The sequence below is a fragment of the Gouania willdenowi genome, chromosome 5 (assembly GCF_900634775.1).
Source record: "Gouania willdenowi chromosome 5, fGouWil2.1, whole genome shotgun sequence".
Classification (NCBI taxonomy): Eukaryota; Metazoa; Chordata; class Actinopteri; order Blenniiformes; family Gobiesocidae; genus Gouania; species Gouania willdenowi.
Genome location: NC_041048.1, coordinates 195,975 through 214,069, shown reverse-complemented (window position 1 = coordinate 214,069; position 18,095 = coordinate 195,975). Strand labels below are relative to the sequence as shown.

At 42.1% G+C, this 18,095-nt stretch overlaps 1 protein-coding gene and 1 long non-coding RNA gene across 13 annotated transcripts; one reads left to right on the top strand and one right to left on the bottom strand.

Annotated features, from left to right (window-relative positions):
* Nucleotides 1–254: 254 nt before the first annotated feature.
* khk (ketohexokinase) lies at nucleotides 255–17,396 on the top strand. 12 transcript variants are annotated; one of them, XM_028447767.1, is made up of 13 exons: nucleotides 298–313; nucleotides 1,436–1,506; nucleotides 1,584–1,681; nucleotides 2,108–2,276; nucleotides 2,525–2,627; nucleotides 8,454–8,570; nucleotides 13,877–14,011; nucleotides 14,164–14,298; nucleotides 15,028–15,100; nucleotides 15,235–15,381; nucleotides 15,661–15,749; nucleotides 15,869–16,026; nucleotides 16,881–17,396. In XM_028447767.1, exons 4-13 carry the CDS (start codon nucleotides 2,267–2,269, stop codon nucleotides 16,982–16,984), a joined length of 1,071 nt encoding a protein of 356 aa, XP_028303568.1. In that variant the 5' UTR covers nucleotides 298–313; nucleotides 1,436–1,506; nucleotides 1,584–1,681; nucleotides 2,108–2,266; the 3' UTR covers nucleotides 16,985–17,396. The 12 variants fall into 12 exon arrangements, 10 of the variants coding, with proteins under 10 accessions (XP_028303572.1, XP_028303570.1, XP_028303569.1 ...); XM_028447770.1 differs by having other exon boundaries at nucleotides 2,521–2,627; XM_028447773.1 differs by lacking the exon at nucleotides 2,108–2,276.
* On the bottom strand, nucleotides 13,865–14,864 carry LOC114463910 (uncharacterized). Its single transcript, XR_003674135.1, has 2 exons — nucleotides 14,061–14,864; nucleotides 13,865–13,997 (listed from the first exon to the last, which is right to left on the bottom strand). It is a non-coding gene; the product is annotated as an uncharacterized LOC114463910 (long non-coding RNA).
* Nucleotides 17,397–18,095: the final 699 nt, after the last annotated feature.

Sequence of the window (18,095 nt, the reverse complement as noted above, 5' to 3'; positions counted from 1 at the left end):
ATGGTGCGTTTGTGCGTTACTTTGCTAGCTGCAGTGTACTTCCTGTTTACAGTGGCGCTACATATTTTTGCGGGATGCCGTGCCAAACACGGTAAAACAGTAGAAGAAGAAGCATTGTCAGCGTGTTTCTGTTTACATCACGTTCGCCAATCATGGCGAGTCAATGCGAGAGCAGGACGAGCTTCTCAAAGTGGAAATACACGTATTATTTTTGTCTCCAAAAGATGCATCAGTGAAGCTAAGCTAACGCTGCGGCTGGATTTTAACGGACTGTGACTGTTATCCAGGGACAGATCAGCCAAACTATTGCACGGTATGTTGTTGTAAATATGCAGTCTGTCATTACTGCTGAGTCACTGCTAACAGCAGCTAATTAGCCTGATATGTTTAGCATTGTGTAGCTGAGAAAAATGCTGTGAATTAGTTTTTCCACATTTGTTTTTATCAGCATTTTCAACAGCAGAATGTGCACCTGGAATATGCACAGCTTACTTTACATTACTGTGTTAAGGCTGAAAAATTACTGTTTTAATTTTGGAGAAGCTGTTTTGTGCTTTATATGCACATCATTTATGGTTGTTTTATAGCAGTTGATCAACAGTGGATTATTATATTATTACAGCACTGATATGAAGCTGTATGGACACAAATGACCCAAAATAAATACTACATTCTTTAATTCTAAGTAACTCAAAAGTTACTTTTTCCAGTAATGCATTACTTTTTGGTCTAAGTAATCAAAATAGTAACTAAGTTACTTTGTTAATGAAGTAACTAGTAACGGTAACTAGTTACTTTTTTTCAGTAACTAGCACAACACTGGTTCTAAGCTTTTGCAGCATCTGGATGATCCAGTGCTAGAATAGATCAAAGCCTTATTTAACTACATTTGTGAAGATGAGTCACGACCAAAGGTTTGTAAACATGCTGTCGTCATTCCAATCTTGAAGCCGGTAAAGGATCCATCCTCTCTGTCGTCTTCCAGACCTTCAGTGTTGTGTAATGTGATGAAGAGGATGGTCACTAATAGACGTGTATTTTTTAGAAGTTAATGGGTTTTTTGTGAATTATCAAAACAGATTTAGGTTTGGTAGAAATGGAGCATGATATTTAAAGGGCAGTGATTAACAACGAGGCTGTGGTGGCAGTTTTCCTAGCCATAGAAAAGGCTTATGACAGTGTGTGGGGGGAGGGTTTGCTGTTTAAACTTTTAGATGTTAGCATTAGGGGAAGAATGTTCCTATAGATTAAAGATTTCCTTAATAGTTGAACAATGGGAGTGTTGCTGCATCAGTGTGGTCCTCTGTTCCATTCTGGCTTTTACCAGAACCAGAGGTCCAGTTGGTCCTGCTGGGGCTGGACAAGAGTCGTGTTAGTGGCCAAATAAATGAGTTTGTGGTTTTTAATAAGGAAACTTCTCTTCACATTTTCACAGATGGTCTAAGGATCCGAGCTCGGGAAAAGCTGGTTTTGGAGTTTACGTTATGAATAATGAAATTGGAAAAAGTATGTGACTATCTAATTATGTATGTGTGTTCACTACTGAGCTGTTAGATTGATTGTATATTTATTCTGCCTTACAGACAGTTTGTGATGCTCCTCTGGGTCTAGAGCAGATGTTTAGTGATGCCTTCACTGGATAGAGTTGATGAGGTCTAGTATTGGATCTCATCTCATTCAGGTATTGTGGGGAATGAAGCTGCTGATAAACTAGCTAAGGAGGCTCTGACACAAATGTAATATGTGTTCGTTTGTGTCAGTATTTTTAAAACTACTGTGTATCAACAAAGGCAAAGGGAGAATGAGACGAGAGGCACTATTTTAATAGTGAACCTCGTGTACAGGGCAGTAGACTCCTGTGGTCAACCAGCCAATCAAATCAAGGTCAAATAACCACATTAAGACTGGTGCATTGTGGGCTTTCTGCATATTTAAATACATTTCACATGTTTTACTGTGTCTGTTACTCTGATGAAATGTTATTAAACAACTTTAACCTTTGGACTGACAATGTTTTCAATAAAATCCATGTTTTCACCAACAACAAGTTAGTGTTTAATAGATAAGTTATGAGCAGTGTTCTCTCTACCAACCTTTATTTGTGCAGTGATTCTATTGAACAGAAGAGGGCAGCATTTCACTTTATTAGAGTACAGTCTGTCAGAAAACATCAGAAGAAGAAACTTCCCCTGACGTCATCACAAACAGCAGCACTGAAGGATTTTAGTTTAAAACTAAATACGGATTATAAACCTTTTATGAAGCCATGAATTACAGTATGTACCTCATGTTCAAATATTTTCATATTTAATGTTTAATGTCTGTGCTGTTGGATTATTATTAAGTTTGAATATTTTGACGCATCTGCAGATGATTAACAGACTGAACTCAACGTGACAAAGTGTGTGTGTGTGTGTGTGTGTGTGTGTGTGTGTGTGTGTGTGTGTGTGTGTGTGTGTGTGTGTGTGTGTGTGTGTGTGTGTGTGTGTGTGTGTGTGTGTGTGTGTGTGTGTGTGTCAGTCAGTCATGGAGCAGCAGCAGAAGAAGAAGGTCATGTGTGTGGGTCTGGTTTGTTTGGACGTCATTAACGTGGTTTCACAGTTTCCTGAAGAAGATTCTGATACCAGGTGAGCTCCTCCTCAACCAATCACAGCCCAGAGATCAGTTCAGCTGGTTCTGATATGATACATAGATGTGTTCTTAGATCTATTTATCAGTGTGTGTGTGATTGCAAAGTTTTAATTTAAATGAGGTCAGAACCAGGAACATAATGCTACTAATAATTGGAATCATTTCTTTCTTGAATGTTCATTTCGGTGCATCTTTAATAATAATAATAATTATCATCAATCTATCAATCTTTGTTTATAAAAAGTGCTTTTACATAGTTAAAAATACACCCACCCCATACAAACCCCGCCTATCACACCCACGTTAAAATAAGGGCAAGGGCACATGGCTGGGTACAGAGGGGTAGGGTTAGGACACTGACCGTGGGCACAGGGCGCTGAGACAGAGCATTACAGTAGTCATGTGACTAATGATAAAAGCATTCATTAGCGTCTCCGTGTTGGCGACTCTGGCTATGTTCTTCAAATGATAAAAACCTCATTTTGATACATTTTTAATGTGAGGGATAAAAGTGAGCTCAGAGTCTAAAATAACGCCCAGGTTTTTAACTTCAGAGGGAATAAAAGATGCTGTTTGAAGTTTAGGTAAAAAGTTTCTCTCTGGGCCTCAGAGCAAAACAATAACTACTACTATAGTTGTTGTTGCTCTTATTCTCAGTGCTTTGTTGAAAGTAGGACAGCCTTTAATAGTTACGTACTCATTAACTCACTGATAAGTTGTAATAATAAAAACTAGAACTGTAAGCAGTTATGAAAGGGAGGGGCCAAGCCTTTCAGCGCGATTCGACCCCCAGGTTACAGGGGGAATGAGTGAGTGGAAATACTTAAAGCAGGTATTTTGAATTAACGTGTAAAGTTAAGCCCAGTATGAGTTTTATCCCACATCCCAAGGCGTGCCAGTGCTTCGTAGACCAGTATATGTGCAAAAACCGCTACTGCAAACCCAGGAACTTCCCCCGGGCCCGCAGATGCAGCCAGGCCAGCAGAAAGAGCGGGGTCCAGGGAGCCCCCCAGACGCCCCCAAGATCCCAGGCCGAGAGGCAGCCACCGCCCCCCACACACACATCCGAGAAAGCCACAAGCAGCCGAGCACCAAGCGCATCCCGTCACCGACCCCAACCACCAACCCCAAGGCCCCTTGCCAGCATCCCGGCCCCCCCCAAGCACCCAACCCTCTGAGGGGAGGGCCCAGAGAGCCCCCCGCCCGAGACCCCAGCAGAGGAGCCAAGGCCCACACCCAGCAGACGACCAGAGCCGCATCGAATGGGCAGCCCGTGGGCGCCTGCCGGTGGGCCCAGAGCCAGCAGGGACCGGATCCCGGGCCAGAAGGACCCGGAACTGAAGCAGCACTGAGAGCAGCGCCCCCAGGGATGACGACCACACCCATAGTCACCGAGGGCACCAAGTGGATGCTGCAAGTTGCCCCGCCGGCCCCCAGGCGCACCGACTGAGCACCCCAGAGCGAGCCAGATTTCCTTTCCTTGATGCCGCCCGCGGGATGAGCCCTAGACAGCACCCCCCACAGTGAATGTATTAAATCGGGGGCTTTCGCCTTTAATTGGCCATGTAATGTTAGTACATTAATGAAATTCGTCCTCTGCATTTAACCCATCCCTGAGCAGTGACGGCCCCGGTGAGGCTTGAACCGGCAACCCTCCGATTACAAGCCCAGCGTCCCTAACCCTAACCCTAACCAAGGCCACCACTCCCCTAAATGGCGCTGCGGATGGCTGCTGTGGTGTGTTGGTGCGCACTTTTTTGTCTTGTTTTTGTCGTAAAATCCGCAACTGGCTGCTCTTATTCCAGAGAAGAGCTCTTGAACGTCAGGGCAACAATCCCCAAAGATTTATTTCCCACTTTCATCGCTTCCTCTGTGGATTTACTGGACATTTTACTCAAAGGTTCGTCACCTTTGCTCACGCAGTGAAGCGCCGGAGGAGAGGAAAAAGAGCTGGTGCGCTTGTGCGCCTCCGCCAGCGCGGCCGACGCACAGCGTTACCGGGGATATTCCTCTCTAACGTGCGCTCACTGTGTAACAAAGTGGACGAACTCCAGCTGCTGTTGGGAAGAAACAGAGACTTCTCCTCATCTTCTGTTCTGTGCTTCACGGAAACGTGGCTGTGTGGAGCAGGTACCGGACTCTGCGCTGCAGTTGGCCGGCTTCCAACTTCACAGAGCGGACCGAGACGCGGAGCTCACCGGGAAGAGGAAAGGTGGAGGAATCTGCTTTGATGTGAACAGCAACTGGTGTAACGACGTGACAGTGATCCTCCAGCACTGCTCTCCTCACCTGGAATCCTTTATTATCAACAACAAACCCTTCTATTCTCCCCGTGAGTTCACTTCATTCATCCTGGTTGGTGTGTACATCCCACCATCAGCTGATGTGTGTGAGGCACAGTGCACACTCGCCGACCAGATCCTGTGCATGGAGCGGACCTACCTGGACTCTTTTATCATTGTGCTTGGTGACTTTAATAAAGGTAACCTCTCACACCAGCTCCACAAATATAGACAATTAATTAAATGTCTGACCAGAGAGGAGAAGACACTGGATCACTGTTACACCACACTAAGCAGTGCTTATCACGCCGTTTCCCGTGCTGCACTGGGCCTATCGGACCATGTGATGGTCCATCTGATTCCTTCATACAGACAGAGGCTGAAGCTCTGTAAACCTGTGGTGAAGGAATCTAAACAGTGGACCAGTGAAGCAGTGGAGAAACTCCAGGAGTGTTTGGACTGGACTGACTGGGATGTTTTCAGGTCTGTGAACAGTTCTCTGGATGAGTTTACAGACGCTGTGACGTCCTACATCAGCTTCTGTGAGGACAGCTGTATTCCATCAAAGACCAGGGTGAGTTATAACAATGACAAACCCTGGTTCACAGCTAAGCTCAGAGGGCTGAGGACAGACAAAGAGGACGCTTTCAGGAGTGGAGACAGAGCCAGGTACAGAGAGTCGAAGTACACGTTTGGAAAGGAGGTGAGAAAAGCCAAACGTTTGTACTCAGAGAAGCTACAACATCAGTTCTCTGCGAATGACTCTGCTTCTGTCTGGAGAGGCTCAGGCAAATTACAAACTACAAGCCCAGAGCTCCTGCTGCTGCTAACGACCTCTGCCTGGCCAACAGTCTGAATAACTTCTATTGTAGATTTGACAGACAATGGGACAGACCTGACTCCAAGGTGGTGGTGTTAGCATTTATTTTGACCGAAATATGCAACAGTTTGTGTTGTTATAGCTAGCTAGAAAATTTTATTTGTTAATAATTTGTCCATATTTTGACCCACCGAAAGTATATATATACAAAAATATATATATATGAAAAAGTTGATTTATTTCAGTAACTCCATTCAAAAAGTGAAACTTGTATAATGTATGCATTCATTTCACACAGACTGTTATATTTCAAATGTTTATTTATTTCAATGTTGATGATTATAACTGACAACTAATGAAAATCCCAGTATATCAAAAAATTAGAAAATTACTAAGACTGATACAAAAACAGATTTATAGAAATGTTGACCAACTGAAAAGTATGAAGATGAAAAGTATGAAGATGAAAAGTATGATCATCTATTCAATACTTAGTTGGTTTTGTCTGAATTACTGCAGCAGTGGGCGTGGCATGGAGTGGATCAGTCTGTGGTACTGCTCAGGTGTTATGAGAGCCCAGGTTGTTCTGATAGTGACCTTCAGCTCTTCTGCATTGTTGGGTCTGGTGTCTCACATCTTCCTCTTCACAATACCTCATAGATGTTCTATGGGGTGAAGGTCAGGCCAGTTTGATGACCAATCAAGAACAGGGATACCATGGTCCTTAAACCAGGTACTGGTAGCTTTAGCACTGTGTGCAGGTGTTAGGTCCTGATGGAAAATGAAATGTGCATCTCCATAAAGTTGGTCAGCAGCAGGAAGCATGAAGTGCTCTAAAACTTCCTGGTAGACGTCTACGTTGACCTTGGACCTAAGGAACCACAGTGGACCAACACCAGCACATGACATGGCACCCCAAACCATCACTGACTGGAAACTTTACACTCCACCTCAAGCAACGTGGATTCTGTTCCTCTCCTCTCTTCCTCCAGACTCTGGACCTTGATCTCCAAAGAACATGCTAAATGTCCTTTGATCAGAGAACATCACTTTGGACCACTCAGCAGCAGTGTTCCTGGGTTTACTTAGCTTTTATAGCATGTACTGTGTGCCAGGGGCTGGCGGTGTTGTTCCAAACTCTGTGACCCTAAAAAAATCTGTGACCGCTGCGGCTTCTCAGCGGTAGAGAAGAAGAATCTAAACCTCTTCGAAGCTATTAAGGGTTAGGGCTATTTACTTTATTTATTTATTAGATTTTGCCACATCATCAGCACTCGGCTTGGCGTCGGCTCTTGGTGACGTCATGAACTAGTCGACTTGACTAGTATGCACATACAGTAGAGTCGACCTTTAAAATGATGTAGTAGTTCAACCCCTAGTAGCCTACAGAACTAGACTGGAGACCATTTAAAGGCCTTTGCAGGGCACCAGGTGTCTTCAATATTGAACCTCTCCACAATTTTCAAATTTTCTGAGATACTCAATTTGGGGTTTTTATTAGTTGGCAGTTATAATCATCAACATTAAAATAAATAAACACTTGAAATATGCCAGTCTGTGTGAAATGAATGTATACATTATACAAGTTTCACTTTTTGAATAGAATTACTGAAATAAGTCAACTTTTTCATGATATTCTAATCATATGACCAGCACCTGTATGTCTAAATCAGAAATTTTACTTGTACTTACGTACATTCTATAAGAAGTAAAGTAATTTGTTACATTTCTACATCCAACAGTTATTGGGTAAATTGTGATTTTTTTTTTCTTTTAAAATCATCAACAAACATTGTGAAACAACCACATCAGATTAAACGTAACACATCACATCATAGCTGACCAATCAGATTAAACGTAATGCACAGCTCCAGTATTTTATGTACGACTTATTTGAACTTGTACGTGAGTACAATTTCAATCAAGTAACAGTACTTCTACTTGAGTAGGATATATTGGTACTTTTTACACATCTGCTAAGTACTAATTACATCTGTCACATGTATGTATTTATCTTTGATAGTTTGAATCCTGGAAAGTAAATCAGATTATAAACGGAGCTCATTGGTGACTAGAGCAGAGGGCCCGTCACATGGTCCATGAGGGCTACCTGGGGCCCGCGTGCACCGTGTTGGTGACCCTTGATATAATGTGATTGATACAATGATTAGGGAAGTAGGTCATTCGTTTGAATACTCTGTGTGACATTGATCTTTAGCTCCACCCCTCCCTGTGCTGTTAAAGCAGAGAACTAACATAGACTCCGCCCCCTCCCTGTGCCATTAAAGCAGAGAACAGACTCCGCCCTCTCCCTGTGACATTATGGACATGTTATTTTATTCATTATTATTCAGTTCAAATCTAACACAACACGTTTGGTTACTGAATGCATCCTTGTGACTGAGCAAGTGGAAAAGTAGGTTATTTTCCACGCCGTACATGAACACAGCATTGCACACATTGGAGCATGATGATGTCAGTAGCTGCAGGTTCAGCATTGGCTGATTGAAAGTAGCTCCGCCTCTTTCTAAAGGTGACATTTGTGATGTAAAGTCCAACAAAGTTAAAATAATATTTAGACATAAACAAACACAAAGTAGTGAGTATCAGTACGACATGGGTTCAGATGTGAAAGTTATCCATCCCTACTGTGATCTATCACATGTTCATCCTATTGATCTGATCAATCATCTGATTGATCTGATTGATATTCTGATCAGGTGTGTGTCTCAGCGCTGGCAGAGAGGAGGAAATGCTTCAAACTCATGTACCGTCTTATCACTGCTGGGAGAACGTACGGCATTCATTGGTTCTCTATCAGAGGGGCCTGTAGCAGAGTGAGTACACACACACACTATAACACTAACACACACACTATAACACTAACACACACACACACTATAACACTAACACACACACTATAACACTAACACACTATAGCACTAACACACACACACACACTTTAACACTAACACACACACACACACACTATAACACTATAACACTATATAACACTATAACACTATAACACTATAACACTAACACACTATAGCACTAACACACACACACACACACTCTAACACTCACACACACACACACACTATAACACTAACACACACACTATAACACTAACACACTATAGCACTAACACACACACACTATAACACTAACACACACACTATAACACTATAACACTATAGCACTAACACACACACACACACACTATAACACTAACACACACACACACACACACACACACTATAACACTAACACACACACTCACACACACTATAACACTAACACACACACACACACACACACACACACTATAACACTAACACACTATAACACTAACACACACACACACACACACTATAACACTAACACACTATAGCACTAACACACACACACACTATAACACTAACACACACACACACACACACTATAACACTATAGCACTAACACACACACACACTATAACACTAACACACACACACACTATAACACTAACACACACACACACACACACACACACACACTATAACACTAACACAAAATAGCACTAACACACACACTATAACACTAACACACTATAGCACTAACACACACACACACTATAACACTAACACACACACACACTATAACACTAACACACACACACACACACACACACACTATAACACTAACACACACACACACTATAACACACACACACTATAACACTAACACAAAATAGCACTAACACACACACACACACTATAACACTAACACACACCACTAGCACTAACACACACCACTAACACTAACACAAAATAGCACTAAACTAACACAGACTATAACACTAACACACTATAGCACTAACACACACACACTATAACACTAACACACTATAACACTAACACACACACACACACACACACACACTATAACACTAACACACTATAACACTAACACACACACACTATAACACTAACACACTATAGCACTAACACACACACACACTATAACACTAACACACTATAGCACTAACACACACACACACACTATAACACTAACACACTATAGCACTAACACACACTAACACACTATAGCACTAACACACACACACACACACTATAACACTAACACACACACTATAACACTAACACACTATAGCACTAACACACACACACACTATAACACTAACACACTATAGCACTAACACACACACACACACACACTATAACACTAACACACACACACACTATAACACTAACACACACACACACACTATAACACTAACACACACACACACTATAACACACACACACTATAACACTAACACACACACACACACTATAACACTAACACACACACACACTATAACACACACACACACACACACTATAACACTAACACACTATAGCACTAACACACACACACTATAACTCTAACACACACACACTATAACACTGACACACACACACACTATAACACTAACACACACACACACACTATAACACTAACACACACACACACTATAACACACACACACTATAACACTAACACACAGACCCACACGCTATAACACACACACACACACACACACACTATAGCACTAACACACACACACACACTCTATAACACTAACACACTATAACACTAACACACACACACTAACACACTATAGCACTAACACACACACAGACACACACACACTATAACACTAACACACTATAACACTAACACACACAGACACACACACACTATAACACTAACACACACACACTAACACACTATAGCACTAACACACACACACACACACACACTATAACACTAACACACACAGACACACACACACTATAGCACTAACACACACACACACACTCTATAACACTAACACACTATAACACTAACACACTATAACACTATAGCACTAACACAACACAGAACACACACTATAGCACTAACCCACACACACACACTCTATAACACTAACACACTATAACACTAACACACACACACTAACACACTATAGCACTAACACACACACAGACACACTAACACACTATAACACTAACACACACAGACACACACACACTATAACACTAACACACACACACTAACACACTATAACACTAACACACACACACACACACACACACAATAACACTAACACACTATAACACTAACACACACGCACTAACACACACACACACTATAACACTAACACACACACACACTAACACACTATAGCACTAACACACACACTATAACACTAACACACTATAACACTAACACACACACACACACTATAACACTAACACACTATAGCACTAACACACACACACACACTATAACACTAACACACACACACACACACACTATAACACTAACACACACACACACACACACACACACACACACACTATAACACTAACACAAAATAGCACTAACACACACACTATAACACTAACACACTATAACACTAACACACTATAGCACTAACACACACACACACTATAACACACACACACACTATAACACTAACACACACACACACACACTATAACACTAACACACACACACACTATAACACTAACACACACACACACACACACTATAACACTAACACACTATAGCACTAACACACACACACACACTATAACACTAACACACACACACACACTATAGCACTAACACACACACACACTATAACACTAACACAAAATAGCACTAACACACACACTATAACACTAACACACTATAGCACTAACACACACACACTATAACACTAACACACTATAACACTAACACACACACACACACACACACACACACTATAGCACTAACACACACACACACACTATAACACTAACACACTATAGCACTAACACACACACACACACACACTATAACACTAACACACACACTATAACACTAACACACTATAGCACTAACACACACACACACACACTATAACACTAACACACTATAGCACTAACACACACACACACACACTATAACACTAACACACACACACACTATAACACTAACACACACACACACTATAACACTAACACACACACACACACACACACACACTATAACACTAACACACACACACACACTAATAACTAACACTCCACACCACACACTAAACACACACACACACACACACTTAACACGAACACACTATAGCACTACACACCACACTATAACTCTAACACACACACACTATAACACTGACACACACACACACTATAACACTAACACACACACACACACTATAACACTAACACACACACACACTATAACACACACACACTATAACACTAACACACAGACCCACACGCTATAACACACACACACACACACACACACTATAGCACTAACACACACACACACACACTATAACACTAACACACTATAACACTAACACACACACACTAACACACTATAGCACTAACACACACACAGACACACACACACTATAACACTAACACACTATAACACTAACACACACAGACACACACACACTATAACACTAACACACACACACTAACACACTATAACACTAACACACACACACACACACTATAACACTAACACACACAGACACACACACACTATAGCACTAACACACACACACACACTCTATAACACTAACACACTATAACACTAACACACTATAGCACTAACACACACAGACACACACACACTATAGCACTAACACACACACACACACTCTATAACACTAACACACTATAACACTAACACACACACACTAACACACTATAGCACTAACACACACACAGACACACTAACACACTATAACACTAACACACACAGACACACACACACTATAACACTAACACACACACACTAACACACTATAACACTAACACACACACACACACACACACAATAACACTAACACACTATAACACTAACACACACGCACTAACACACACACACACTATAACACTAACACACACACACACTAACACACTATAGCACTAACACACACACTATAACACTAACACACTATAACACTAACACACACAGACACACACACACTATAACACTAACACACTATAACACACACACACACACACACACACACACACACACTATAACACTAACACACACACACACACTATAACACTAACACACTATAGCACTAACACACAGACACACACACACTATAACACTAACACACTATAACACACACACACACACTATAACACTAACACACACACTATAACACTAACACACACACACTATAACACTAACACACAGACCCACACGCTATAACACACACACACACACACACACTATAGCACTAACACACGCACAGACACTATAGCACTAACACACACAGACACACACACTAACACACTATAGCACTAACACAGACACACACACTATAACACACACACACTATAACACACACACAGACACACACACACTATAGTACTAACACACGCACAGACACACACACTAGCACTAACACACACAGACACACACACTATAGCACTAACACACACAGACACACACACTAACACAGACACACACACTATAACACACACACACACTAAAGCACTAACACAGACACACACACTATAACACACACACACTATAACACACACACAGACACACACTATAGTACTAACACACGCACAGACACACACACTATAGCACTAACACACACACTAACACACTATAGCACTAACACACACAGACACACACACTAACACACACACACACACACTATAACACACACACACACTAAAGCACTAACACAGACACACACACTATAACACACACACACTATAACACACACACAGACACACACACTATAGCACTAACACACACACTAACACACTATAGCACTAACACACACAGACACACACTAACACAGACACACACACACTATAACACACACACAGACACACACACACTATAGTACTAATACACACAGACACACACACACTATAGTACTAACACACGCACAGACACACACACTATAGCACTAACACACACAGACACACACACTATAGCACTAACACACACAGACACACACACTATAACACGCACACACACACACACACTAACTCACTGTTATAACACAACTACACAACATGTAAACTTCCATCTATAGTTTTATTTTGAAGGATTTTCAGAAATACAGGGTGGATGTGTCTCTGGTTTCTGAGCATGCTCAGTGCGACTCTCCATCATCTGTGGTCATCAGCAACATCAGCAACGGCAGCCGCACCATCCTGCACATGAACAGGTTTGAAATGGAGTGAACAGGAGTGTGTGTGTCACTAGTGCTCTCTTACAGGAAGCTCCTCCTCCGTGGTCAGGCGTAGCAGCTGTTAGCGGTTCCTAGCGGCTCAGAGATCAGAGCGTGTGACGCTCAGTGCTGTCTCTGTGTCTCTGTAGTTTCATCATGGCGGATTTTGAACGATGTGCAGTGGATGCGTCTGCTGTGGTTTGGCAGGTCAGAGGTCAGACTCCATGTGCCTGTTGCATAGTTTGTCCTTCCAGTGGGTCGAGAACTGTTGTTCTCTCTGATACGTAAGCACTGAGCAGTCGATGCGTCGCCATCTCGCTGCATGTCCAATGATTTTAATGGAACTCCAATCCTGACAATGACGTCACTGCTGAGTCATGCTTTAATTCTTCTTCTTTCACGTCAGAGCTGATCATCAGACTCTATGGTTGAACAGTTAGCATGCTAGGGTTGGATTAGGGAGAATCAATGGGATGGAACACTGAAAGGTTGAACAGATGTTTGTTATCTAAGGGTTAGTATGTAAAGGGTTAACATATGATATATATGACATATGATAATCTAATCAACTCTATTCAAACCTTGATTGGTCAACCTGGAACGATCCTACCTGTATTTCATGTAGAAGGTTTAGAAGGTTAATGTTTAGAACATTTAGAAGGTCCAGAAGGTTTAGAATGTGTAGAAAGTTCAGAAGGTTTAGAAGGCTCAGTTGTTTCAGAAGGTTTAGAACAGGGGTGGCCAATCCTGGTCCTCAAGGGTCACTATCCAGCATGTTTTAGATGTTTCCCTCTTCCAACACACCTGATTGAAATGACCAGGATGGTTATCAGGATTCTGCAGAGCTTGATGATGAGTTAATCATTTCAATCAGGTGTGTTGGAAGAGGGAAACATCTAAAACATGCTGGATAGTGACCCTTGAGGACTAGGATTGGCCACCCCTGGTTTAGAAGGTTTAGACGGTGTAATGACCTGCAGAGGGTTTCCACAGTGTTGGTGTGTCTCTCACAGGAACCTTCCCGATGTCACTGCTGAGGACTTCTCCAAGGTTGACCTCCATCAGTTCAGGTGGATCCACTGGGAGGTGAGTCTCCCCCCCACTGAGCACAGGATGACCTGCTAACCCTATACCAACCCCTAACCCCAATACCTACCATTATAACCCCTAACCCCACCCTAACCCTACAACCCCAACGCTATCCTAACCCTGTCATACAGGGTCGTAATGCTGAGGAGCAGGTGAAGATGATCAAGCAGGTGGAGATGTTTAACAGCAGGCTTCCCCAGGAGCAGAGGATCACTATGTCTGTGGAGATAGAGAAGACCAGAGAACCTCTTTATCAGCTGTTCCCTCATGGAGATGTGGTAGGACATCTGCTCTGCTCCAGGTCGCATTAACCGTCTACCTTCACCAAAGAGGAACCATGAAGGTCCTCCTCTGAGTGAGGACAGACTGACAGACAGGTCACAGACAAAATGAACTACAGACTGCGTCAGTAGCTCAGTCTTGATGTTTGAAAAACATGATTCTCCTTTTAGAGACGCATGGGATTCAACCATTGGACAGTCCTGATGACACTGGTTCACATGTTCTTTCTGTCACATGTGTAACGTGTGTCACATGTTCTTCACGTGTTCCTCCAGGTGTTTGTCAGTAAGGACGTTGCTCGTCACTTTGGTTTCGATTCTGCTGAAGCTGCAGTTAAAGGACTTTACAGTCGAGTGAAGAAAGGGTGAGAAGCTCCTTGTCTGTCTGTCTCTAACCTATCTTTGTGTGTGTGCATGTGTGTGTCACTACCCTGTCTGTCTGTTTCTATATAACCTGTCTGTCTGTAACCTGTCTGTCTCTCAGGGCTGTGCTGGTGTGTGCATGGGCAGATCAAGGAGCAGATGCGTTGGGTCCTGATGGAGTGATTTTTCACTCTGAGGCGTTTCCTCCTCAAACTGTGGTTGATACGTTAGGAGCAGGAGACACGTTCAACGCTGCGGTTATTCACTGCCTGGTAGAGGGTGAGACATGTCTGTCTGTCTGTCTGTATCTAACCTGTCTGACTCTATATAACCTGTCTCTCTATTACCTGTCTGTCTATGTTACGGCCACAAAAAGGTAGACTGTGACTGAACAAAACAAACACTACAACTGAATGACCACAACAACTATATAGTGCAAACAAGCCTTTCATTTATTGGCCGGCTCAGCCTGCATGTAACACTCCCTCCCATAAGATTCTAATTATTGATTGGAATCAAACACTAATTGCGTGACAATGCATCAGCTATTACATTCTGAGAGCCCTTTTTGTGTACGATTTTTAAGTTGAACCCCTGGACCATCAAAGACCAATGCATCAAGCACTGGTTATGGTTGTACGTCCTTGAGAGGAAGACAATCTGATTATGGTCAGTGTAGACCTTGGACACTGGACGCTAAATACACTTCAAAGTGTTGTAGTACCAACAACAAAGCAAGGGTTTCCTTCTCAATGATTGAATTAGAAAGCTGATGCTTGCTAAACTTACGCGAGAAGTAACTTATGGGATGGTCAATCCCCAGCTCATCTTCCTGTAGAAGTACAGACCACAGCACTGGCGTCAACTTCCAAATTGAAGGGCATAGAAAAATTTGGGGCAGAAAACAGGGTTAGGGTCAGTGATACTGACCCTAATGTCTTGTGCTTTGTTTACAAAAAAGCACATGGGACGGTGAGGGTGCAACAAGATTTTCAATAGTATTGAACAAGACCTTGGGTTTTTCGCAAAACAAGATTAGTGAAATAAGCAGAGCAGGCGCCCTTTATTATTTAATTTAAGATGGAGTCTATGCACCTCTAGTTTCTCTATATAACCTGTCTGTCTCTCACCAGGTGGGGGTCTCCATGACGCCATCTCCTTTGGTTGCCGTGTAGCAGGATGGAAATGTGGTTTCCATGGTTACGATGGCATCAGTGAGAAGCTGAAGGATGTTTGATTACAAAGTTTGTGACTTTGGACAGAGAAAGAAGACAATAACATTACTCATAGTTTTGATAATATTATTAATGATAAGAACATCAGAGCTGTGATTCGCTGCTCCTCTCACAGTAATGGCATCATAGATAATGACGCGTATTAACTAATACTAACTATTGATGGACTTTAGTTGATTCTTAACTTCACTAAGTCACTCACTGAGAGCTAATTGATCATCATTAAACACTGAACAAGCATGAGCGACAGTGGGAAAAAATGACTCCCTTTTCACAGGAAGAAATGTCCGTTGGAACCAGAACCAGAGGTTGAGAACATCTGCTTCCACTGGTTAGTAAACAGAAAGGATGGAGAGAGAGAACATCAGACACACTATTGATCAGTGTAATAAATTATTGACTTTTTGTCCCAAACCTTCCTCTATTGGTCCTTTACTTAGGTAATAAGTTATTATAGATATAGGTATTATATATATGGTTATATATAGTTATAATATATATGATTATTATAATATATGGTTATTGTTATATAATGTTATATTGTGGCCACACCAGCCTGTCATTGCCTGATCTCATTAGATCTGTGAAGCTAAGCAGGTCTGGGCCTGGTTAGTAGTTGGATGGAGACCACTGAGAATTCCAGGTGTCACAGTGGGGGGACAGTCACCCAGTGGTATCTGTCATTGTACCCTTGGGCAAGGCACTTCACCTACATTGCCTAGTATGAATGCAGTGTGTGAGTGAGTGAGTGTTGGTGGTGGTCGGAGGGGCCGATGGCGCACTATGGCAGCCGCGCTTCCGTCAGTCTGCCCCAGGGCAGCTGTGGCTACAATAGTAGCTTACCACCACTAAGTGTGGAGTGAAAGAATAATGCCTTAATTCTGTAAAGCGACTTTGAGTGTCTATGATAAAGTGTTATATAAAACTGATGCATTATTATTATTATATTTGGTTATCATAAATATGGTTATATTAGATATGGTTATTATATACATGATTGTTATAAGGATCAGGGGCTCCTTCTGGTGGTCAAACACTCAATTACATCCTTTAATCACTACCATCAATACATTATTCTTTGTGTGCTTGACTTTATGGACAGTGTTTGTATAT